Below are 26,077 nucleotides of genomic sequence, written 5' to 3'. Positions count from 1 at the left end.
GTCACAGCTGAGCTCCAGTTAGAACACTCAAGGGCCAGGGCTTCCCAGTTCACACTCGGTGTCTATGCCACAGGTTTTGAGGTTAGCTTTCAGCCCATCTTTAAATCTCTTTTCCTGTCCACCAACATTCTGTTTTCCGTTCTTGAGTTGGGAGTATGGTAATTGCTTTGGGAGTCAGCGATCGGCCATTCAGACAATGTGACCAGTTCAGCAGAGTTGATGGCGTAGGAGCATTGCTTCGGTGCTGGTGGTCTTTGCTTTTTCCAGTACACTGACATTTGTCCACTTGTCTTCCTAAGAGATTTGCAGGATTTTTCGGAGTCCTTCCAGGAGTTGAATGTGATGTCGGTAGACTGCCCACATTTCGCAGGCGTATAATGTGGTTGGGAGGACAATTGCTTTATAAACAAGTATCTTGGTTTCCCTACAAATGTCCCGATCCTCAAACACTCTCTGCTTCATTTGGAAGAATGCTGCACTCGCAGAGCTCAGGTGGTGTTGTATTTCAGTGTCAATATTGACTTTTGTGGATAAGTGGCTGCCAAGAGAGCGTAAATGGTCAACATTTTCTAATGTTACACCGTTAAGCTGTATTTCTGGCATTGCAGAGGGATTGTCTAGTGACTGCCGGAACAACACTTTGGTTTTATCAATGTTCAGTGAGAGGCCGAGCTTCTTGTATACTTCTGCAAAGGCTTGTAGAGTGGCTTGTAAGTCTTCTTCTGAATGTGCACAGACTATGTTATCATCAGTATATTGGAGTTCTATAACAGATGTTGTTGTGACCTTGGTTTTGGCTTTCAGTTTTCTGAGGTTAAATAGTTTTCCATCTGTCTGATAGATATGAGACATAACTGAAGAACTATCTCTTCTGGCAAGCCCACCCAGTCAATTTTAAACTATAAATTGTAACTTAATTAAGATTAGTGTTGACCTCAGCTCTGTGTATTTTAATGATATTGCTTTTTAGCTGTGTGCTTTAACTATATTGCAACCTGCCTCGAACCATGAGGAGGCAGGTTATTATTATTATTATTATTATTATTATTATTATTATTATCAGAACCACAATAAAAATTAGTACACAGAAAACAAGATCACTATGCTGGCTGTCATATTGGATCGCATGTTGGACACTTCCCAAGTTGTTGTTGTTCAGAATAATAACTTGCATCGCTATGAACCTTCAGAATCATCCACAGTATTGTGTAGATTGCTACTGGATTGTTTTTAATTGTTTTAATTGACTTAATTGCTGTTTATATATGTTTTATTTCTTACTTTGTTGTTGTGCTGCCATTGAATTGTGCCTTTTTGTAAGCCGCCCTGAGTCCCCCGTCGGGGGTTGAGAAGGGCGGGGTAGAAGTGCGAGAAATAATAATAAATACTGTCATGTACAGACAATCCTAGTTGAGAAAATAAAATATTATTATTATTACTATTAATCAAGAGTAATATCATGCACCGTTCTGAACATCAGAATCATCCAGAGTGTTAGATAGTTACTGTCATGTATAGGCAATCCCTAGCTCACAATCCCTGCAGCAACTTTTATTTGAGAGAAAAGAGTTGATTTCAGTACAAGGTTGTAGTTAGAGCTGAAGGTGAACAGTTATACAATATTTATAGGTAAAGCAATTCAATTTTTATACAGTCTTCCACTCCATTTGCCAGTTAGCAAAAAGATTCCCACTACATTCAGGTGATTCTCTGTTTGTCAGCTATCAACATATCCCAGGAGTTGCCTTCCTTCCTCTTCATGCGGTGTCCCTTCGTCCCGGGCAACAACTTTGCGGCTTCTGGCTGTTATACACTCCCTGTGCTGCTGACGATAAATCCACCATGCCAACATAAATAATTCCAGCATGCTAAAAAGCAGGCTTGTCGAACCTGCGGCCCATGGGCCATATGCGGTTCTGGACAGCTATGAATGTGGCCCAATAAGAAGAAGAAGAAGAAGAAGAAGAAGAAGAAGAAGAAGAAGAAGAAGAAGAAGAAGAAGAAGAAGTTATTTATATTCTGCTTTATCCCAATGCCATTAACAAGGACAGACAATACATAAACAGAAGTAAAGGCTTTCCCACCTTTTTCCATTTCCGGCATCTGGAGGCTGTGCTTGACTCCAGCCACTGGGGTGGGGGGTGCCATCACTCCATCTTCCATGCCGAGGAACTTTTGTCGTCCGTAGACATTCTCCCAATCAAATCACCGGTATGTCCTTATGGTTATCTTTTATTACCTCTCCGCTTACAGCGGTAGCTATTTATCTACTCATATTTCTCTTTTCGATCTGCTAGGTGAGCAGAAGCTGGGGCTGAAGGCGGGAGCTTACCTCGACCCAGCCTTTCGATCAGCAGGATTTTCTGCAGTTTAGCGGTTTAACCTGCTGTGTTAAGCCTGACCCCTAATTATAAACACGAAATCATAAACTAACTAAAAACCTTGTGCACATTTTTGTACCAGTTACTTGATTGTACGGTTCTCAAGCACAAACTTTGTGGAATACAGTACAAAATGGAATAATCAGTGTGTGTTTCATCCACAAATATCATAATATTAAAATCAGTAATTTGCATTATAATTGCAAACAGTTTGGCCAGGGAAAAAAAAGAAAAATGGTTAAAATTAACGAATAAAGAGCAATAGGACTCTATGGCCATGTCGTGTAAAATGAATTGTGAAAAAAAGAATTAAGTGTGGCTCGCAAAAATTATGCATAGACCTCTTTTAAAAAAAACCCCAAACATATAGAGTGAATTGTGTTTTGCATATGTTTAGCGATTAGATTTGTTGCTTATTTATATTTAGAACCTATTGGCTAAACAGGGTAAGGCTGTTCCATCCCCAAAACTCACAGAATCCTAGGGCTGTTTCTTTATAAGGTTTTAAGGATTCTTGGACTCTAATGATGGATGCCTTTTTCCCTGCCTTTTAATAAACGGCTCTAGCTGGGAGCCAGGGGTTTCTGTTGTTATTTTCAAAATAATAAGTCTTGGTGAATAGCAAAGAAGTTTGAATTATATTTAGCTCCAGATCATTAAGTTCTGCCATCTTCTGCAGATAGTTATTAAAAATTGCTGGCTCTTGATTGAGTTTTTATGTGCATGTTAAATGGGATATCTCAGTAAAAAAAAATTAGGATTGCATAATTTAGCAAAGGTATATTCAATACAAGATTATTACTTCTCCAATGGCTATGTCCTTGAGAATTGGCAACAATGATTTCATGTATTTATTTTGTTCAATGTCCAGGGTTGCATCAGCTGATTCATTAGTTTTCCACTTATTTTTTAGGAACTTATTTATATGCTACTTTGAGTCCCTGGTGGCACAGCGGGTTAAACCGATGAGCTGCTGAACTTGCTGCCTGAAAGGTCGGCGGTTTGAATCCGGGGAGCAGGTTGAGCTCCCACTATTAGCCCCAGCTTCTGCCAACCTAGCAGTTCAAAAACATGCAAATGTGAGTAGATCAAAAGAAACTCTCATGACCTAGGAGGTATCTGTGGACAACGCCGGCTCTTTAGTTTAGAAATGGAGATAAGCACCACCCCCCAGAGTTGGACACGACTAGACTTAATGTCTAGAGTCCCTGAAGAGGGAGAAAGTTGAATATATTATTATTATTATTATTATTATTATTATTACTATTACTATTTCATCAATTTTAAGTGGACAACTTTTATTAAAGAGATGCTCATGTCCTTAAGCTTTCCTTGTCTTCTTGTTCCAAATTAGTCTCCAAACAGAGACTGATGCAGTATCACAACATTTCCTATTATGTACTTCTCTTGAAAGAATAATTCTTCAGAATTTTTGCCCATTTTACTACTTTTGACATTAAAAGAAACAATACATACCGTATCTCTTAAAAAGAAACTTGCGTCTGGAGCGACTTGAGAAACTGCAAGTTGCTTCTGGTGTGAGAGAATTGGCCGTCTGCAAGGACATTGCCCAGGGGATGCCTGAATGTTTTGATGTTTTTACCATCCTTGTGGGAGACTTCTCTCATGTCCCCATATGGGGAGCTGGAGTTGACAGAGGGAGCTCATCCGCACTCTCCCTGGATTCGAACCTATGATCTGTCAGTTTTCAGTCCTGCCGGCAAAAGGGTTTAACCCATTGCGTCACCGGGGACTCCCCCTTTGAAAGGGAAGCTAGATTTTCTAATTGTTACATTTTCAGATAGGTTTCCCCATTAAAGCATGTCTAGGACCTTTCAGACTGTGCCGTGTAAAGTCATGTATTAAACATTCCATAATATAAAACATTTTAGTTTAAAATGCGTGCAACATAAAAACAGAGGAGGAGAACTGAGAATAGCTCTCAGTTATTGATCCGTTTAAATTTGTTTGATCTTCTTTGGGAAAGCAGAAGGAGGGGGAGCGCGAAAGTGAATCCGGTTAGGCACAGTCCCCTGGTACTATAATTATGGATGGCAAATATAAGGCTGAAAACCAGGCAATTGAAAAGAATATGTGTCTAGAAACCACAGTGGAAACTCATAACTGGCACATAGGATAACAGAATCTCCCCCAAAATGGAGATGAATACTACTTGTGGAGGATAGGTTTCTTGTTTATTTGTTTGTTTAATATTTTTCCCTTTTTCCAGAGTTGGATACTTGGCAACTTTAACTCCCTGTCTTTATAGCCAAGTTGCTATTGAATTAGGCTTTCCATCTCTTTTACAGGCTGCACCTTGCTTTTAATATTTATGGGACAGAGTCAGAGGTTGTAGTATTGGAATGGGACCATGTAAGACCATGGTTCTAATCCTCAGTCAGCTGTGGTTACTCACTAAGGGTACATCTCAACTGCCATAGAAATTGGTGTAGAGTTGACATTCGCCATACAAAGAATACAAGATGATGTGGTTTACCCTGGGGTTAGCAAAGGAACCTGGGAAGGAACTTGTCATTCCCTCTTATTAATTAGCCCAAAAACCTTCAGAGTATTTGTTTCCAATCAAACGGTGAAGGCAGGAGATCATTTATATTTATCGGGTCAGAAGCAAATTGAGGATGCAGTTATACTGTATGGAAAAACAACAAACAAAGGTAAAAACTTTGCATTATCCTAAATTTCTTTTGACCAGAAGCTGGCCACCTGGAGTGCCTCTGATGTTGCTATAAGGAGGTCCTCCATTGTGTATGTGGAAGAGCTCAGGTTGCATTGTAGTAGGTGGTCTGTGGTTTGCTCTTTTCCGCACTCGCATGTCGTGGACGCCACTTTGTAGCCCCATTTCTTAAGGTTGGCTCTGCATCTTGTGGTGCCAGAGCACAGCCTGTTCAGTGCCTTCCAGGTTGCCCAGTTTTCTGTGTTCCCAGTGGGGAGTTTCTCACCTGGTATCAGCCACTGATTAAATTTCTGGGTGTGCCCAGGGGGGAGTTCTCACCTGGTATCAGCCACTGATTGAGTGCCTGTGTAGCCACATGATATGCCCTAAGCAACTTTGGTCAAGTCAGAGTCTTCCAGCCTAAGACCAACGAAAAGAATGGCCAACTCTGTCTGGACACGTTTTGCCATGAAACTCCTTGTGTTCAATGTGCTTTAGGGTCGCCATTAATCAGAAACTACTTGAAGACACACAGCCACAACAACAACAACAACAACAACAACAACAACAACAAATAATAATAATAATAATAATAATAATAATAATAATAATAATACACTTTATTTATATTCTGCATTATCTCCCTGGAGGGACTCAGAGCAGATTACAGTTTACATATATAAGGCAAACATTCAATACCATTTTACAAGGTAACAAAGACATGCAGTACACATACAGAGGTAAAGGTTCCATCTCCGGCGTCTTGGAGGCGATGCTCAACTCTGGCCATGGGAAGGTGTTCTTGTTCCATTTCTCCATGCCAAGGAGCATGTTGTCCATAGATTTTCTCCGATCGTTGCCAGCATGTCTGCATGGAGCACCCTTTTACCTCCCTGCCAAAGTAGTATCTATTGATCTATTCACATTACATGCTTTCAAACTGCTAGGTAGGCAGAAGATAGGACTGACAGCCAGGATCTCACCCCGACTTGCGGCTTCGAACTGCTAACCTCCAGTCTGTTTCCTGCAGCTATGGGTTTGAACCGCTGTGCTACCGAGGCCCCACATGATTCTCCAATACAAGATCTCTATGACAAACTAATTTCTTAATAAGGTACATTCTCCTTGTATTTATTTATATATTGCTCGTGGCAACGTTTGTGGCCTTCCAGTTGGTTTGGGGTGCAATTTCCATCAATCCTGGCAGCACAAAATTGTATCTGAGTGGCATATAACTCCAGGAGACTTTTGTGTATTAACACCTTCTTGCGGTCATGTTGAAGAAAGTATGGTTACATTTCGCAGTGCTCAGCCTCTTTGGGGGAGAGGTATTTAATATTGTAACCAAAATGTCAAACCAAAGAATCTATCAGTGTGAAAACCTTTTTTCTTCTGAAAACATTCAGAGGGCAAAAAAAGCCTTCTTGGAACATAAAGACTTTGTTTCCATTCTATTAGTGACAGTAAGGATGGAAATAGCTAAATGTTGGGAAGTCTACAACAACCTTTATAGAGTTCGTCTCTTCCTTTCCTTGAAAAATTACTATATGGACTTAAACGATATGCCCACTAGGAGTTTCTCTTGACATTGACATTGAACCATTGCCATCTTGATGCTACAATCCAAGACCACCTTCTGATGACCCTCTTTCTCCTGAAGTTTCTCCTCTAGATCAGAAGGTCTGATCATTTTAGAGGAATATACATAGCCCTCCAACATTTTCAAATACCCGTCAGGACTCTAAAGAGAAGGAAGAGATAATGTTTGTGGCTTATTTTCTCCATTTTTCTTTTTAAAAACATCTCTCTATCAGATTTTGGATGGTGGAGGTGGAGGGAGCTCTGATTTATCCGATCCCTAGAAGAGAAATATTAGGCTTCTGTTGTTATGGATGCTTCCTCTCTTTCTAATTCTCAATTAAATGAGTTTGAGGCAGAGGAACAATGCCTGCAACAATGCAAAAGCAAGTGGTTGAATATTGGAAGCTTATATCTGCAATGTTTTACTTGCCATATAGGATTGGAATGACTTGAAATAGCCACTTTGAATAACATGCAGAATAAAGTGTATGTTTTAAACTCCTGAGAAAGCTTGCAAAGTGAGGGTCACTTGGAGGACAGGCCTTAGGGGCTCTCAAACATATTCCAATGCAGTGCTGAGGTACAACAGGAACACTGCCCTGTGGATGATTTCCCACTCCATAGGTGTCAGCCTTCATTTCTGTCTCCTTGGATGTGCATTGCCCTCTCCCAGCGGCACAGTTTGTGCTCTTACGATGTAAGAGGTACAATTAGGATATGTCTTTCTTTGGATTTTCTTTGTTTTGCATTAATCTCAGAATCATAGAAGAGTTGGAAGAGACCCCAAGAGCCATCCAGTCCAACCCTCTTCTGTCATGCAGGAGGACACCATCAAAGCACCCCCGACAGATGGCAGTCCAGTCTCCGCTTAAAGACCTTCAGAGAAAGAAGGAGACACAACCACACTCCAAAGAAGCAGCATATTTAACCATTGAACAGCTCTTCCAGTCAGGGAGTTCTTCCTCATATTTAGATGGAATCTCTTTTTCCTAAACTTTGAGTCCATTGCTCCTTGTTCTAATCTCCATAGCAGCAGAAAACAAGCTTGTCCCCTCCTCGAATATTCAAACATGGCTATCATGGCCCTTTCTCTCAGCCTTGATTTGCAAGCTGGGTACATACAGGGAATGAGGGGAATGTAGCATATCTGGATATCGGCAAGGCCTTCCTTCAACAAGATCCCCCATGACCTCCTGGCAAAAAAACTAGTCAAATGTGGGCTAGGCAAAACGACTGGATCTGCAATTGGTTAAGCAAACGAACCCAGACGGTGATTCTCCCCAATGCTTCCTCTTCATTCTGGAAAGAAGTGACGAGCGGAGTGCCGCAGGGTTGCGTCCTGGGCCTGGTTCTGTTCAACATCTTTATTAATGACTTAGAAGAAGGGTTTGAAGGCATGATCGTCAAGTTTGCAGGTGGGAGCAAATTGGGAGGGAGAGGCAATACTCCAGAAGACAGGAGCAGAATTCAAAACGATCTTAATGGATTAGAGAGATGACTGGCCAAAACTAATAAAATGAAGTTCAACAGAGACAAATGTAAAATACTCCACTTAGGCAGAAAAAATGAAATGCAAAGATACAGAATGGGGGATACCTGGCTCAACAGCAGTACGTGTGAAAAAGATCTTTTGAGTCCTCATGGACAAAAAGATAAACATGAGCCAACAATGTCATGCGGCAGCTAAAAAAGCCAATGGGATTTTGGCCTGTACAAACAGGAGTATAGTATCTAGATCCAAGGAAGTCATGCTACCCCTCTATTCTGCCTTGGTCAGACCACACCTGGAATCATGTTGTGTCCAATTCTGGGCACTGGATTGAAGGGAGATGTTGACAAGCTGGAATGTGTCCAGAGGAGGGCGACTCAAATGATCAAGGGTCTGGAGGTGCAACTGAAAATGCTGGGCATGTTTAGCCTGCAGAAGAGAAGGCTGAGAGGAGACATGATGAGGGCCATGTATCAAGAGGTGAGGGGAAATCACAGAGCGGAGGGAGCAAACTTGTTTTCTGCTGCCCTGAAGACTAGTGTGTAGAACAATGGCTTCAAACTACAGGAAAGGAGATTCTACTTGAACACAAGGAAGAACTTTCTAACTGTGAGAGCTGTTCAGCAATGGAACTCCCTGCCCCAGAGTATGGTGGAGGCAGGCCTGTAGCCAGGGGGGAGTTTTAGGGGTTCAACCCCCCCCTCAAAATTTTTGAGGTTAAAAAAAACAACCTGGTTTACTCATGAATTTTAACTGGTTAACCAAATCCCCCTGCTAAGTCTATGAGATGCAAAAAATTAAGAGTCCCTCCAGAACTGCAAGCATTATCTCGAGCAAAAATTGACAATTTATTCACACTGTCATTACTTGCAGCAATAGCCGATGTAGTGAAGCAACCACGTTGGGGGGGGGGGGGGGGTTTGAATGCTCTCATTAAGGAGGCCAGACTTGGTGGAGGTGGTTGACAAGGGCGGAGCTGCAGACTATTAAAGGCTGCTCTGTCCCCTGCTGTGCTCTTTGCTGCAGCGTGACCCTACCACCCCTCCCGAATTTTTTTTCTGGCTACAGCCCTGGGTGGAGGCTCTCTGTTTGGAGGCTTTTAAACAGAGGCTGGATGTGGTCATCTATCAGGGGTGCTTTGAATGTGATTTTCCTGCTTCTTGGCAGAATGGGGTTGGACTGGATGGCCCACGAGTTCTCTTCCAACTCTAGAATCTATGATTCTTTTCACCAAGCTAAACATACCCAAATCCCTCAGCGGTTCTTCATAGGTTTCAGTTTCCAAACCTTTGATGATTTTGATTTCTCTTCCATTTCCACTTCTTAAATGTCACAGCTGGTGGCCAGACTTGAGCAAATTTCTCTGTTGTGTTTCCTCAAATGAAATTTGTCAGCCTCAGCTAAGTCATAAATTTTCAACAACTCTGCTTCTGTTGATGGACCTCTAGACTTTTCGCTTTTGTGCATACAGGATTCTTGCAGGCACAATCATATATTGTAGATTTCTTCCACATTTCTGTCCATGTTGATCATCTAATACTTGCAAGAAATCCAATTCTGGTTTCACCTGCAAGTTCCTATTCAGAATTTTTCAGTTGTACAGTGTATTCCCACCACATGAGAGAAAGGGTTATAGCACTCTCCAGTGGCACTTTCAAACAATCCAATGGCACTTTCAAACAATCCTTCCCCATATTCAACTTTGGCAGTTTATCGTTTCTTTCCCGCGGCATTGTGCAGACCTTGTACACACAGAGGATTAATAAAACCATTGGAGAAGCGAAAATGTGGAACCACTCCTTTTGGCTGCAAAAACCAGTAAGACTAAGCCCCAAAATATAAAAATATATACAATTATTAAAAACAAACACAAATCAGAATGGAAAGAATGAGAAAAAATAATTCATACTAGGAATTAATTCTTCTTTGCTATATTGATAATTTGTGTGTTTGTGAAATTAGAGGTGGGAGGAACCATTTGTCTGGGAGGAAGAGATTGAAAAGGCATCTGTTGCAGAGTCTATAATTAAAAGTGGTTTCCCCCAGGAAAGCCTCTCTTAACAGGAAAAGCTTTCCTTTCCCACTGGTTTTTAAAGGATTTGAAAAATGTAGTATCCCACACTAAGCTAAAATAATCTATGATCTCAGTTGCCCAGCCCTGCATTATGCTGTAACAAACTGCGGCAGAGGAGAGAACTACTCCTAGTCCTAGCCATTCGCAAACCGAATCAACAATTGGGCCACACAGTTTAAAGGAGAGCTACGTAATGGATAGATACATACAGTAAAACTCCAACCATCACCCAGGTCAAAAAGGAAGCACAATTAAAGCCCTGGTAGACAGTGCAAAAAGAACCTGCGAACCCCACCTCCTCCAAGACAAACTGAACCACCTCAACTGGGTTGTACAGGCCAATGGAGATTCCACCGCAGGTATCAGAAGTGCTGCAAGACCAAGAAGAAGCCACAAGAGTCAAGACAAAGATACACCCAGAGGAAAAGTGATCCACTGAGTGCATAGGGTAGCTGATGAAGAAACACAACCCACAAACTATCTACAGACCCACTAAGAAAATCCAACAAATGCTACGTTCAGCAGAGGACACTTCTGTAGGAGTCTACTGTATACAATGCAGCTATGGACAACTCTACATAGGGATCCCCAAACGCAGCAGGATTGCCCAAACACGAATCAAAGGACACGAATGGCACTGCAGACTAATTCAAGCAGAGAAGTCAGCCACAGCAGAGCACCTGATGAACCAACCTGGACACAGCCTATTATTTGAGAACACAGAAATGCTGGACCACTCTACAAGTGTTAGACTACACAAAGAACCCATGGAAATCCACAAGCATGTGGACAAATTCAACAGAAAGGAGGAAACCGTGAAAATGAACAAAATCTGACTACTAGTATTAAAAAAACCTCTAGAATCAGGACAGTAAATAAAGTTTAAAAAGGGAGGAATTCCAGACAGGAAACAACCAGGGCCAGCTAACACCTCCCAACATAAGATTCCCCCCAGACAGGAAGCAGCCAGGTTTTGAAGCTGCAAAGCTATTCAATGCTAATCAAGCTAATCAAGTGCAACATTCTCACTTGCCTCCAACAGACAAGAGTTATTTCTCCCACCCTGGACATTATTCTACAGATATATAATCCTCACTTTCTAGTATCCAACAGACCTCACAACCTATGAGGATGACTGCCATAGATGTGGGCGAAATGTCAGGATGCTTCTGAAACATCACCAGACAGCCGGGAAAACTCAGAGCAACCCGGAAAGAACTACTCTTTGGCACATCTAGCTGCATTGAAGTGGACACAATAGTCTACTGTAAATACGGTCACCCTTCTTGCTCAAAATACTGTAAAATAGTAACTGAACTCTAGAAAATAACATTTAAATGTCCTTTGGAGGTTTTTTCCAAGTCCTCCTCACCCAACGGAAGAGCTTTAGAATTAATATGGTCTGATATACCTTCAAACAAGACTCTGTCACCTGGCTCTAGAGGTGCTTCTACACTGTATATATAATGCAGTTTGGCATGACTTTAGCTGCTGTGCCTCAATGCTACAGCATTCTGGAAGTTGTAGCTTGATAAAGCCCCCAACATTATTTGATGGAGAACAATAAAGTAGTGATCTTTTGGCATTGGAAACATGCAGCCCCATCTTCCCAGAAGTGATTTGCACTGATTGCAGTAGTACTTACTCCTATGGAGGAATTAATCAGATTACAACTTCTTATGGCGCAGTTGGGTTCCAGGGAAATCCCTTCTGAGATAATCCAACTGTTCTACAAAATGCACATTAGCATGCAAAATCAAGTTTGTCTCAGAGGAGCATTTTCCAAAGAAGGCTTTTCATTTGTTTCATCTTGAATATGCACTTGAGTACAAAATGTGCATTTTGTTAAAGCATGTGTGTGTTTACCCTTTGCAGTGTTCATTCTGCATTCACAAAGGGCCCAATCACACTAGAGCTTAAAGAGTATGGATCCCATTTGAAATCCTGTGGCTGCCTCCTGCAGAATTCTGGGGCTTGTAGTTAAGTGAGATCCAGCAAGAATGGAGATCAGTGGTAGATCTGTGAGTGATTTGCAGAAGATTGGCAAGGGTTTCAGGAGAAATAAAAAATAGTGCTTCCACATAAATTAGTCTGTTTAATACGAGAAAAAAAATTGAGATAACGATGGTGGATTTGGGAGCTCAGATTGCTTCTATGCAGCCATTCAATCTGGAGCACAATGTGAATTAAAGAAATTCTGTTTGTTTCACATTGCCTACACAGGCATCCCACAAACCGGCTGGAAGCTGGGACAGAGTCCACAAAGGTCCCCTACTGCAGATCGATCTGATCCAAGGATTATTTTTTCCTACTTCCTCTGGAAAGATGTGCTTGATAAATAGCTTCTGGGCACTTGGCAGAGCAAGGCAAGACACAGCATTCAAGCATTATCGTTGGAACGATTACGCTTGAATGATTTCCTTTCCAGGGAAAATGTATTGGTTTATCTTCATGCTGATCTGTGTATCTGGTTTCTTTTTTAAATAATTTTTATTAAGAGAAAACTGTCAAGAATAATAAAGGAAGTGTGAAAGGGATGAGGAAAAAGAAGAAAAGGGGGGGGGGAGGTTTAGGGGAGGATAGGAAGGGGAGAGAGTTGGCTTCCAATTTTCCCCACAACTGTTTCCATAGTTCATTTATTATTTTATTTGTAGTCTTTGCTATTTCTTCTCTGACTTTCCATCCTCTGGAAAAAAATTATTTTGTTCAAAGGTTGCATGTGACTGTCTAGTTTATTTTTTCTTGCTTCATGTATTGTCCTAATGGTGACCAGTCTTTTGATCCCCCCCCCCCCAAGGAAGTTCTACAATATTAAAAGTGTCCATTTGTCCATTTTTATTATGTACATTATTTTTAACATCCATTGATCAGTTGTTGGTATTTCTTTCAATCTCCATTTCTGAGCATAGATTACTCAGGCTGCTGTTGTGAGGTACAGTATGTGAGTAGTTTCTCTTTGTCCTTGTTTATTTCAAAATCTGTGATTTCTAGTAGAAAGTATTCAGGTTTGAATTGAAATCTTATATTCATTATGTTCTGGATTTTCTGATAGAGTGCTCTCCAATATTATTTTGCACATTACAGGTCCACCACATATGAAAATGGGTTCCTGTCTGTTCTTCGCATTTCGAGCATTTATCACTTAAGTTTGGGTAGAATTTTAATAGTTTTTGTGTTGTCACATATCATTGGTACATCATCTTATACCAGATTTCTTTAAGATCGTGAGAGTATGTAAATTTCAGGTTTTTGTTCCAGATTTTTTCCCATTTCTCTAATCTTATTGTATAATCTTATTGCAGCCCATTTCACCATACATTCCTTTTAGTATTTCTGTAATTAATTTCCTTCCTTTAATCATTACTGCATCCCAGAAGAAATCTTTCTTCAACTGCTTCAGTGTTAACCCAGTCTACTTAAGGCCTCTGCATTTGGTAGTGCATTTCAGAGGGGCACAACAAGTGTGGAGCTTATTGTAAAGGTGTGAGATAAGGCAAGAGATAAATGGGTGACAGAGTGGCCCAAGAGGTTTTGTGAGAATCAAGTGAATGGTACACTGTGATGATACAACGTGAAGCCAAAGAAAGAGGAGAAGAGATGGAAGAGTAAACAGTGCGATGGGAGAATGTTGGTGGTAGAGTCTATAGTTAGACCTGGTGAGTAAACTAGAACTTTAATTGCTATTTCAAAGAAGATATGCACCAAATTTAAGAGTACTTTATTGCATCGCATGATCATCTCACTCCCCCGCCCTTTTTGATTATGCGATGAAAAATAATCTGCCTTTGATTCTTCAGTTTCTGGATTTTAAAATAAATAAATAAACTGCTTTAACACTAAAAGGGGAGGAGGAGGACAGATTATCCACCCTCAAACAAACAACTTCATTCCTGTTTGTTTGTGGTTTAAAAAAACCTTACTACAGAGAAAGGAGGGAAGATTCCCCTTTACTATTTCCACTTTCTTCCTTCTTTCTCTGAAGGCAAGACAATTTACAAATCTGAACTGGCATTCTTTAGATAAAGGAGGAAGGAGGGAAGACTCAAGTTTCAGAGACCTCGACTTCATAATATTTAAACTGCTTTGCCTTCTGAGAAAGAAGGAAGGAGCCCCAAATGGCTCTGCGACCATTATATGAGGAAAATACAAATACCAATGTTTCCATTCCAAAAATGGGAGTGCAACCATTGTGTGATGAAACACTTCACTTCACTTCATTTCTTAATTAGTCGCTCTCCACCAAGTTGCTCCGAGCGACTTACAGTCTAAAATAGCATTTACTCAATATAAAAAACACTGGTAATTTCTCCAGGCTTTGATTCATTCCTTTGAAAAAAAACATATTCAGTTCTACTTTTTGAACAAAGAACTGCAAACATTTATTTCCTTCACTAGTATAGGCTGAATATATTCAAACAGAACTACCTTTTAGAGATGCAAGATTCATACCTCTCATTGGAAATCCTGTATTGAGAAAACAGTTGGTCTAGATGAACGCTCGAGCATCTTCTAATTTTGATATTGGACATTTCTGATTTCTATTTATGATTATTCAGGAATACTAGGTGAAAATGAATGTATTTCATATGTTGATGCAATAAATCACATTGATTAAATACTGATAATAGCATAATCTTAGATGGCACAAGAACGACAGGCGATAGATTACAATTTTCATCTTTTCATCTATCAACCCAGACTAGCATTAACATATTTTACCATAATATTAAGGACAGTTTAGCATTAAGAATCCATTACAATTTTGAATTAAAACTCTTTGATATTAATTATGGAAATTTTGCTTTATGATCATAAATCCCTTATGCCTTCTCCTATTAAGAGGATCATTTTCATAAATGATTTTAAATGTTTGCAATTCTGGTTGCAGAGAAGGACTTTCAAGGTCCAGCTTGAGAAAAATAGTCTTGATAAAAACTAAGGCTAAATTCACTTTTTGGGACGTAAATCTCACTATCTCATAAAAAAACAAAACACAACGCTTTATCATGGAATCACAGAACTAGAGTTGGATAGCCCACTACATGGGCTATCCAGTTCAACTCCCTGTCATGCTAGAAAAGCACAATCAAAGCACCTCTGACAGATAGTCATGCGGCCTCTATTTAACAGCCTCCAAGGAAGGATTTTAAATATATTAGTTCTCGATGGCATAGTGAAGGGTAATATCCCTGTAACATTTGTTTTCCTGTTTGTGCTCCTGATCAGGTTTCACCTCACTTTCTGTCCCTATGACAACTGGATTTTGAACATTTTGTGTTGTCCTGAAACAAGGATTAGTGATCAAGCTTCAGCGGAGACTTTTCTAGGAGTGGATTTCCTTTCCAAGAGACAGATTTCCTCTTGTCTCACCCGGTTTTGTAACTAGGAGTTCTAAATAAGCCAGATGTGTGTAACTCAAGGATTGTCTATAATTACAGACCTGGAAAATTCATCTTCCTCAGACCATGAAGAAGACTTATGGCAGCCGAGTCCCCCTCCAGTATTTGAGTCTACTAAACTGCCAAGTCCTCCTCCAGTTAAGCAAGAAAGGGAGTAGAGGAAAGACCTCCAAGCTCTCCTGAGAGGAGACAACTTAAGCCTATGGTGCAAGTTTGGAAAAGTTACTTTAAGTCAGCAGTCCCTCGATTATGCTTGTTGAAGGATTCTGGGATTTGTAGTCCAGACATTCATTAGTTGCTGTCTTTAAATCAATGCTTCCCAATCTTTGGTCCTCTAGTTGTTTTGGACTCCAATTCCCAGAAATCCCAGTCAGCCTACCAGCTATAAGGAATTGTGAGATCTAAAGTCCAAAGCACCTGGAAACCAGTGGTTTAAATAGTATCAGGTTGAGTGTTGTGGAAAGTCCTTCTAGACAACCTGACCTTGTTGTTGTACATCTTGGATATATGACACCACCACCCCCCACCCACCCCCAAAACTGCTTGATGGTTCCTCTCCTGAGGTTTTGTTCTGAGTTACTGCCTCTTTGGTCCCCTCTACACTGCCATATAATCCAGATTATTTAATCAGATAATCCACATCATCTGCATTGAACTGGATTATATAAGTGTACACTGCCATATAATCCAGTCCAAAGCAGATAAATTGGATTTTATATGGCAATATAGAAGGAGCCTGAGTTGTCGAAGCATAGCAGAATTGAATAAACCTCTGTGGCTTGTCTTCAACTTGGTGAGTGTTTCTTCTCCTGGCTCACTCGGTATAGTTTACGCTCACTGGGCACATATCCTTATATCTGCAGTCCTCATTATTCACTACATCTTGATATTGTACTGTTGTTATTGGCTAGACTTATTACTTTAGCTTCCTGAACTCCCCTCTGGCTGACTATTCAGAGTGGGACAGAGCCAAAATGGTGTAGTAGTAGTTTGAATGGTGGAAAATGTCTCTGGAGATCAGCCATGAAAACCAACTCTCTCTGCCTCTCAGGAAAGCCATGGCAAAAAGTCACCTGAACAAGTATTGCAAAGAGAACCCATGATGGGTTCACCTTGGGATGGCTATAAGCTTAAAAAACACATACCCTCGTGGAGTAATTGGATTTCTAATCGTATCTTAAGGGAATCAAAACAGAACCCTTTCGGCTCACCTAATATGTCATCCTTTTAACTAAAAATGACAGGACTTGAACTTAGGACTTTCTGTATATGTTCTGCCTCTAAACTGTGATGCCCCCCCTTATATAACAAAGTAGTCACTAAGAATCAGTGTAGGATTTGAAGTGGAAACGTCAAAATAAGGTAGAACTGTAAAATAGAATAGAATATCCTCTGCTCCAAAGGAGGTTTCCTAATCTGGATGTTATGCAAACTCCATATAGTGTGTAAATATGGAGGCAAATCAATTGTGTTATTGTTTTTCTCTAACTGTATTTCAGCCTTGACACAAGTTGTCTAGGAGCCACTTATCTCAAGGTTCAGATCTTATATAACAAGTTTATTGGGAGATCTTGAATCATTCGTTCTTAGTTAAACTTATGTTACATGCCTTTTGTGGGAATAAATGGGGAGAAACAACCCATATAAAAGCAGCCATGAACATTGTTGATGCAATACAGGCTGACCTATCTGGAAATGTTGTCACATACAGGCATTAGGGTTAGGGTTATATCATCACTTAAGTTGAAGGAAATTTACAAAGCAAAATAAGAGCAAATGGTAGGAATCTCAGAGTATAGGAGACCATTTGTAGTTTCCCTCTGAAATACAGATTAAATGTTTTATTTCACAGATAATGTATTCTAATGTTGTTTTCTTGTTCTATTCCAATTAATAACAAAAAATGCTATGATGTTTTTATTTAACTCCTATCTAGTGTGGCTCATGACTACAGTTAAGCACTGCATCTTTTTTGCATTTGAATTCAATCTTATTCTTACAGACAATATATATATATATATATATATAGAGAGAGAGAGAGAGAGAGAGTGATTTGGTAATTGAGACAACAAAGGCTAGATCTATATTGCCAAATAATGCAGTCTGAACTGTATTACATGCTCAGGTTAGACCTATGTAATGTAGCTCAATGTAGTTGAATTGTTTGGCAGTGTAGATCTAGCCAAACTGATTTCATGATGTGTTTCAAGTGGGCTGCAGTCCATAAAGAGGAATATTTTCTATTAAACAGTAAGGAAGCTATCAGGAGCGTATACTTAGGTCCTTTTGCTTTTGCTACATAACCACATTGGCTACTGTGGTTATGTCAAACATACTTTGATGTTTTACTTATATTCAGCTATGGTTGTCTACACTGCCCATCTCCTAACCGATGATCAGTCTTTTCTCTCTCTGGATGTTGTCTCATCCTCCCACCAAAACCATGAATTTTGGCTGGCATCATGTAGAAATGTTGGGAGCCCTCTTGTCTGTGCTATCTATTTGAGTGGTGACTGGCATCTTGGTCTACTTGGCGGTGCAACGGCTCCTCTCAGGCAACTACAAAATCAAAGGGAGTGCCATGCTTATCACCTCCGGTTGTGCCATGGTAGTGAACATCATAACTGGAATCTCCTTCCACCAGTCGGAACACAGTCCTGGTCATCACAGCCATGGGGAGGGGAGGCAGAAAACCATCATCCGAGCGGCCTTCATCCACGTGTTGGAAACCTTCTGCAGAGCATTGGTTGCAGCCTACATCATTGTTTCAAACCAGAATACAAATACGTAGATTCCCATCTGCACCTTCCTATTTTCCATCCTGGTCCTTGGAACCACCCCGAGCCAAGCACTCACAGCTTAGAACTCTTTTCTTGAGGAAAGCAAGTGTCATCTGTTGCTCCTGTGGAAAAGCTAACACATTTTCCACAAGAGCAATATGAATGTATGTATGTGTGTATGAGCAAGCCAATTCTGTGGTTGTTTTCTTTGACAGCTCACATCTGGAAAAGTATATAAAAAGGCTCCGACCCCCTATTTCTGTCCTATTGAGCTATTTTTGAAAGGCAGAAGAGGGGGAAAGGAGAAATTATTTGCTTGCTTTGCAAATAGTTTCCTAGTATGTAGAGTCGCCCAAGCTTGGTATATGAAATTATAGCAAGCTAAACTGCAGTGTAATGCAGCTACAAACATACACATCTGCAATGCAGACTAGATATCAAGCATGGGCAAACTTTCTAACTTGGGGGCCGCATGGCGGGCTGGAGCAGGTTGGGTGAGCTAGGAGAGAGGGGTCTTCCCTAAGTCCTCTCCCTGCCCTTTCCTCTCTCAGAAAGTGAAGGAAAGACATGAAACATTTGGATCCCCAAAGGGTTGGTCTTGGTCAGGAGGAGATGGTGGACAGGAGAGAAAAAGTGTATCATTTGTGTGTGTGTGTCAGGAGCGGCTTGAGAAACTGCAAGTCACTTCTGGTGTGAGAGAATTAGCTGTCTGCAAGGACGTTGCCCAGGGGACACCCAGATGTTTTAATGTTTTACCATCCTTGTGGGAGGCTTCTGTCATGTCCCCGCATGGGGAGCTGGAGCTGACAGAGGGAGCTCACCCACACTCTTCCCAAATTTGAACCTCCGACCTGTCGGTCTTCAGTCCTGCCGGCACAAGGGTTTAACCCATTGCACCACTGGAGTGTATCTATTAGACCCCATATTGCTACTCCTGAGCGCGGAAGAAAAGGAAGGAATGGAGGGAGGGAGGGAGGGAGGGAGAGAGGGAGGGAGGGAGGGAGGGAGAGAGGGAAGGGAGGAAGGACGAAAGGGTGGAAGGGAATGGAGAGAGGGAGAAAGAGGGAGGAGAGGGAGGAGAGAAGGAAGAAAAGACAAAAGGGAAGGTGGAAGGAAAGAGCGAAGGATGAAAGGGTGGAAGGGAAAGGTGAGAGGAAGCCACAGGGAGAAGGGAGCAAGCTTGTTTTCTTCTGCCCTTGAGACTAGGACGCGGAACAATGGCTTCAAACTACAAGAAAGGAGATTCCATCTGAACACAAGGAAGAACTTCCTGACTGTGAGAGCTGTTCAGCAGTGGAACTCTCTGCCCCGGAGTGTGGTGGAGGCTCCTTCTTTGGAAGCTTTTAAACAGAGGCTGGATGGCCATCTGTCAGGGGTGATTTGAATGCAATATTCCTGCTTCTTGGCAGGGGGTTGGACTGGATGGCCCATGAGGTCTCTTCCAACTCTAGGATTCTATTATTCTATGATTCTATGAAGAAAGGAAGGGAAGGAAGGGAGGGAAGAAGGAAGGAAAGAGAGAAGAAAGGAAGGAGAGGATAGTGAGAGAGTGGAGGGCCTGAGAAAAGAGCTCAAGGGGCCACATCCGGCCCCCGCACCTGGTTTCGCTGATTACTGCGATATAACTGAATTTTTAAAATACTGTTACATTTAATTTAGTTTTAATGTTTGCATATTTGTATATTTTAAATTGTGTGGTAATACTTTTAATGTAAGATACTTCAAGTCTCCTTCAAGAGTGATAAAGCAGGGTATAAATAAACATAAACATTATTATTCCGGCACATATTTTGTTTGCTTGTATACCAGCTCCTTCAGCCTGTTTGGAAACAATGTTAGTGATCCCTCTTGATGCAGAAAATTCCTACTGTCAGTCTGCTGAGACTGGGAACATTAAAAAAAACCAATCACACTCCATTAAATGTCTGCTTTCACTTTTATGTACCAAAAAGTACATTGTTCATTAGTGTCCCCTTTACTAGCAAAGCAGTCTTACTAAAAATGCCCTTCTAACATCCCAAAATAGAAGTAGGTCATCATCGTGGCAAAACATCTCTTGTCTAGATGCCGCCCGTATTGATCACGTAAAAGGCTTTAGGAAAAAAAATGGTCCCAAAATAGCATGGAGTTGAAACACCAGAATACCTTGACTACCTTTGAGACCAAGCGCCGTGAGATCAAACGTAGAGTTCCCGTTGAAATAGCAGGAAAAAATCATACCTGAATTGATTATGTAGAAGTTTTGCAAAACTGCAAAAGGGGAGGGGGGTGAAAGTCTTTTTTAGGAAGGAAAGGTCATTCAAGTGACCAGCCTTAAGTTGACCCCAAGTGAGGCGAGAGCTGGGAGGGCAAATGGCAGGCAGTAAGAAAAGTCCTAATAGAGTCAATTTGGTCTAAGCGACATGCCCACCAATATTCATAGATGGAAAGAGGAACACATATGATCAAGTGACGCCGTAGTGTGTTTAAGATGCCCCCCAAAAAACCATTAATGGGGAAGAATATATAAACTAGGAAAGGTTAAATGTTGGAAATAGCAACCTTCTTCAAGCCTCCCCTCAAAGTTATCGAAGGCTTTCATGGCCAGAATCACTGGGTTGTTGTAGGTTTTTGGGCTGTATGGCCATGTTCTAGAAGTGTTCTCTCCTGACGTTGTGCCTGCATCTATAGCAGGCATCCTCAGAGGTTGCGAAGATTGTTGGAAAATCGGGTTTATGTATCTGTGGAAGGTCCAGGGTGGGAGAAAGAACTCTCGTCTGTTGGAACTAGGTGTGAATTGGCCACCTTGATTAGCATTTGATGGCCTGACAGTTTTTAGGTGTGGCTTGTTACTCCTGGGAAATTCCTTTGCTGAGAGGTGATTAGGTGTTCCTGATTGTTTCTTGTCTGGAGTTCCCTTTGTCTGAGTTTTGTTTTTTATTTACTGTTATAATTTTACAAGCATGTGGACAATTTCAACAGAAAGGAAGAAACCATGAAAATGAACAAAATCTAGCTACCAGTACTCAAAAAAACCTATGAAATTATAACAGTAAATAAAAAACAAAATTCACAAACCAGGGAACTCCAGACAAGGGGAACTCTAACACTTTTGTTTTTAAAGAAGGAATTCTAAGTATACAGCAATTATAATATGCACATCTTTTTTGGTCAGATGACAAAGAGTACACTTTTTGCTGCTACACATGACATTTGCCAGCAAATACTTTTTTTCCCCTTTTTTCTTTTGGTTTCAGGGTTTTGGAAATTGAGGTGTGTATTAGATTTGATGGATATGGATATGGATAATTCATTTTGAATTTTGAACTCAGTTTGCAGCAACTGAAATAAGCTGAAAGCAAAGTGGGGAGTGGGAGGAGGAGACATAAACATTTTAGAAGCAATTAAAATGTGTGAGATTTGGAATGCCAAATGGAGCAGTGAAGTCGGTGTCAGAAGATGCATGCAAGATCAGTCCCAATTCAGGACTTCTGGACATAAAGATATATTCCCAACAACATAGTGGTGAATCTCCCTCTTGCAATTCCAACCAGTAGGTTTGCAAGTCTCCCCTTTGTCCTGGATGCACAGACTGGGACCAGCAAGGTAGCACCTGGCTTTTTCATCATGAAATGCCCATAGGGTATTCCCCAAGTGGTTTGTGAGTCACCAGCCTCATTCAGAGGACTGAAGATGGTGTGATCCACCATCCAATGAACTTGATCCTCAGCCCACCCTTTATTATCTCCTTTTGCTGTCCTAGGTCCTTACAGCAAGCTGGAAAGCAAGTTACTTATTATTATGGTACAGGCAGTCCCCAAGTTACAAAACAGGTTCTGTAGGTGTGTTCTTGGGCCCCCTGGTGGCTCAGCGGGTTAAACCACTGAGCTGCCAAACTTGCTGACCGAAAGGTTGGTGGTTTGAATCTGGGGAGCGGGGTGAGCTCCCGCTGTTAGGTCCAGTTTCTGCCAACCTAGCAGTTCGAAAACATGCAAATGTGAGTAGATCAATAGGTACAGCCTTGGCGGGAAGGTAACGATGTTCCATATTTGCTCTCCAGTGTTAAGAACCAAGTTAGTTCTGTGTATTGTCAAAGGCTTTAATGGCAGGAATCAATGGGTTACTTTTGTTTGCTTCCCATGTTCCGTGCATCAATGTCCTGGTATTTGAGATTTTGCTTTTTACCGTCTGCAGTAAGACACCCAAAATATTGTTCTAAGTCAAAAAGACTGAATACAAATCCCCCTGTAGTACTAAACACACAATCAAGACAGAAACTGTACAATATTCCAAGGCAATTTTTTGTCATTATATAGAAATTATGAACAGTGGGCAAGTAGACATCTCCCTTGTACTCTTAGTTAATACAGTTTGTTTTGTGATGGCCATCCATTTGCCTTCACTCTGGAGGAAGTTTTGGGATGGAACTAACTTTTGAAGTCAAAGGCAGAACTAAAATACCGGGAGCTGCATTTTTCTTCTTCTTTCTACTGTATTTCTGGAACTAAAAATAAAATATTGGTTAGTTGTGAATTTACACATGCTGAAGATATTCTTATTACAATTAACTTAGCAAGTAAATAGTTGGAATAAGATCTCAATGTAACAGAACATTCTCACTATCTGCTTTACTGTGTCTTATATGAATGGACATAACAAAGTGTGGAATTTTCCAAGGATGGTTTGCATATATATCCAATGCAGCAAATACTAGATAGCTCCAAATGTGACTTGATTTAAATATTCTAGGAACATAAGCAGGGTTATTTTTTCAATCATAGTATAGGTAGAGCATTATGATATTATGGCTAGTTTAAAAGCATTTAGGAAGGGGAAGATAGAATCATAGATGTGATGTTAATTGCAGTATTACTTGCAGCTTGATCAATTTGGAATTCCAAATTACCCCAAAATCCAAAATTATTCACAGGCTAAGCTCTGTTTTCTGATGGTTCAGTGTATGCACATTTCATGCACAAAATTATTTTTAAAATATTGCATGAAGATGCCTTCCAGTGTGTATATAAAGTGTATATGAAACTCGTACGAATTTTGGGTCATATTGCCAAAATATCTCATTATATAAAGTAAAGGTATAGGTTTCCCCTCAACATTAAGTCTAGTCGATTCCGACTCTGAGGGGTGGTGCTCATCTCAATTTCTAAACTGAAGAACCGGCATTGTCCGTAGACACCTCCTAGGTCATGTGGCTGGCATGACTGCTTGAAGCACTGCTTGAACCTTCCCACCAAAGCAGTACCTGTTGATCTGCACAGATTTGTATGTTTTTGAACTGCTAGGTTGGTAGAAGCTGGGGCTAACAATGGGAGCTCACCCTTTCAAACTGACAAGTCAACAACTCAGCAACTCAGCGGTTAAGCCCGCTGCACCAACCTGACCCCCTATCTCATCATGTGCATATATGGAAATACGGGGGGAAATCCAAAATCCTAAACATGATCCCAAGCATTTTAGATAAGGGATACTCAACTTGTACTAATCAAAGCTTGCCAGATTCATCTAATTTCCCTTCAGTAAAAGTAAAGAATTTGGAAAATATGCTCATCTTTCTTCTCTATGGGATAAACAAGCAAACTAATTTCAACTTCTCCCCATTTTGGCTGGATTTCTGTAGCTATGCAGGAATGAGTAAGTTTTCCCTAAAAGTCGGGTCATTCTGAGTGTTGTCGGGGTTTTTGAAGTGAAAGCTTTCTTGGGTTGAAAACGGTGACAAGTCCTTCTTTGAAGGTAAGAGGTTAGACTTCTGACATCCCGTCAAGCTTATTTCAGAGACAAGCCAGATCAGTGTGTCTCTGCTGACGAACAGTTTCATTTATTTAAGGAGAATGGGAAAGTGAGAGAAGAGTGTGTTATCTGACATAAATGCATAAGTAACTGCTTCAGGCTGGACACAAGACTGTCTGCAATGTAAGGTAAAGAGAAAGGTTTCCCATGACATTAAGTCTAGTCGAGTCTGACTCTGGGGATGGTGCTCATCTTCATTTCTAAGCCGAAGAGCCAACGCTGTTCGTAGACACCTCCTAGATCATGTGACTGGCATGACTGCACAGAGTACCATTACCTTCCTGCTGAAGCAGTACCTATTGATATACTTACATTTGCATGTTTTCGAACTACTAGGTTGGCAGAAGCTGAGGCTAACAGTGGGAGCTCACCCCGTCCCACAGATTTGAACCACCAACCTTCTGGTCAGCAAGTTCTGCAGCTTAGCAGTTTAACCCACTACACAGAAACATACAAAAAAAATATTGTTTGCTGTTTGGAGTTCCCCTGTTTCTGAGTGGCGTTCTTTATTTATTGTCTTGATTTTGCTGTGGTATGAAATGATTTAGATTTTAATTTGTTTTAATTAGATATTTCTCTCTCTTATTTTTTTCCTGCAGATGCAACACAAATGAATAACGTGGTGCCAGTGTCGCCCCTTCTCCCTCAGCTGACGCACCCCCACTCATACCCAAACATGGGACAGATTACGAATCCATATGAACAGCAGCCACCGGGAAAGGAGCTCAACAAGTACGCATCCTTGAAAGCAGTAGGTAAGCAAATGAACAAGCAAATCCTTGTTACCCAATCTTATCAGCAAGCTTAATATCACGGTGCTTGTTTCATAGTCTGAATGATAAGAATGATTATGATGAACAGGTTTGCTGGGTACTGGGCGAGAAAGAAATTCAAAATCCAAGGAATTATGAGGATATTGATTAATTAATCAGTTGAATAATTATGATGTGAAAAGCACATTATCTACTACCATATTTCATTGCCATGACATATAATAGTCACACACCCATTTTTGAGTTTTAAAAAATGAGAATTTTTGTTCTTCTCACATAATAGTCGCACCCCCATTTTGGGCTGATTTTCCCTTCCTTAATAATGATATACTTTATTTATATTCCACTCTATCTCCCAGAGTGGGCTCAGAGTGGATTAGAGTACATATATGGCAAACATTCGATGCCATTATACCAGTGGTTCCCAACCTGTGATCTATGGACCAAGAGTGGTCTGCAAAAACTATAATATGGTCCTCAGCCTCACCGTTACTACACTGTTGTAACTAGAGTGACTGGTCTCGCAAAACACTCTTATAGTGCTGAGGCTTATTAAATATGGTTTTCTGTGGGCGAGCAGATGGCGACTACTGGGTAGCATATGTTCTGTATCGGAAACTACAGCTGATGTGGTCTATCCAATGCAATTTTCTGAATCAACACCCCAAATAACCAAACCGAATCTAGAGTTGACCAAAAACTGATTGGTACCCCTTTTGGTACTAATGTTGGAGAGTGGTCCTGGTCAAGTGGTCCCTGGTCAAAAAAAGGTTGGGAACCACTGCATTATGCAATTAACAACAAAGACAAACAGTACATAGACAGAAGCAAGGCTTCCTTCTTTTCCATCTCTGGCATCTGGAGACTATGCTTGACTTGGCCATGGGAAGATGAGGTTGTTCCATTTTTCAACACTGAGGAGCCTGTTGTCCATGGATGCCTTTGTGATCGAATTGCCAGCATGTCTCTAGGGGCGCCATTTACCTCTCCGTCAAAGCAGTACCTATTTATCTACTCACATTGCTGTTTTCAAACTGCTGGGTAAGCAGAAGCTAGGGCTGATGGTAGGAGCTCACTTCGACCTGCGGTTTGAACGGCAAACCTTCCGGTCAGCAAGATTTTCTGTAGCTAGCAGTTTAAGC

At 40.9% G+C, this 26,077-nt stretch overlaps 1 protein-coding gene across 2 annotated transcripts in view; it reads left to right on the top strand.

The window, feature by feature from the left end:
* The window catches only part of SHISA9 (shisa family member 9), a 264,332-nt gene that overhangs the window by 223,365 nt on the left and 14,890 nt on the right, over positions 1-26,077 (top strand). For both annotated transcript variants that reach the window (XM_060786350.2, XM_060786349.2), the window contains exon 3: positions 24,762-24,917. In XM_060786350.2, coding sequence (XP_060642333.1) covers positions 24,762-24,917 — 156 coding nt within the window. The remainder of the gene's footprint in view (positions 1-24,761; positions 24,918-26,077) is intronic.

The sequence above is a fragment of the Anolis sagrei genome, chromosome X (assembly GCF_037176765.1).
Source record: "Anolis sagrei isolate rAnoSag1 chromosome X, rAnoSag1.mat, whole genome shotgun sequence".
Taxonomy (NCBI): domain Eukaryota; kingdom Metazoa; phylum Chordata; class Lepidosauria; order Squamata; family Dactyloidae; genus Anolis; species Anolis sagrei.
The sequence above is the reverse complement of the archived record's forward strand: the minus strand, read 5'-3'. Positions and strand labels throughout refer to the sequence as shown.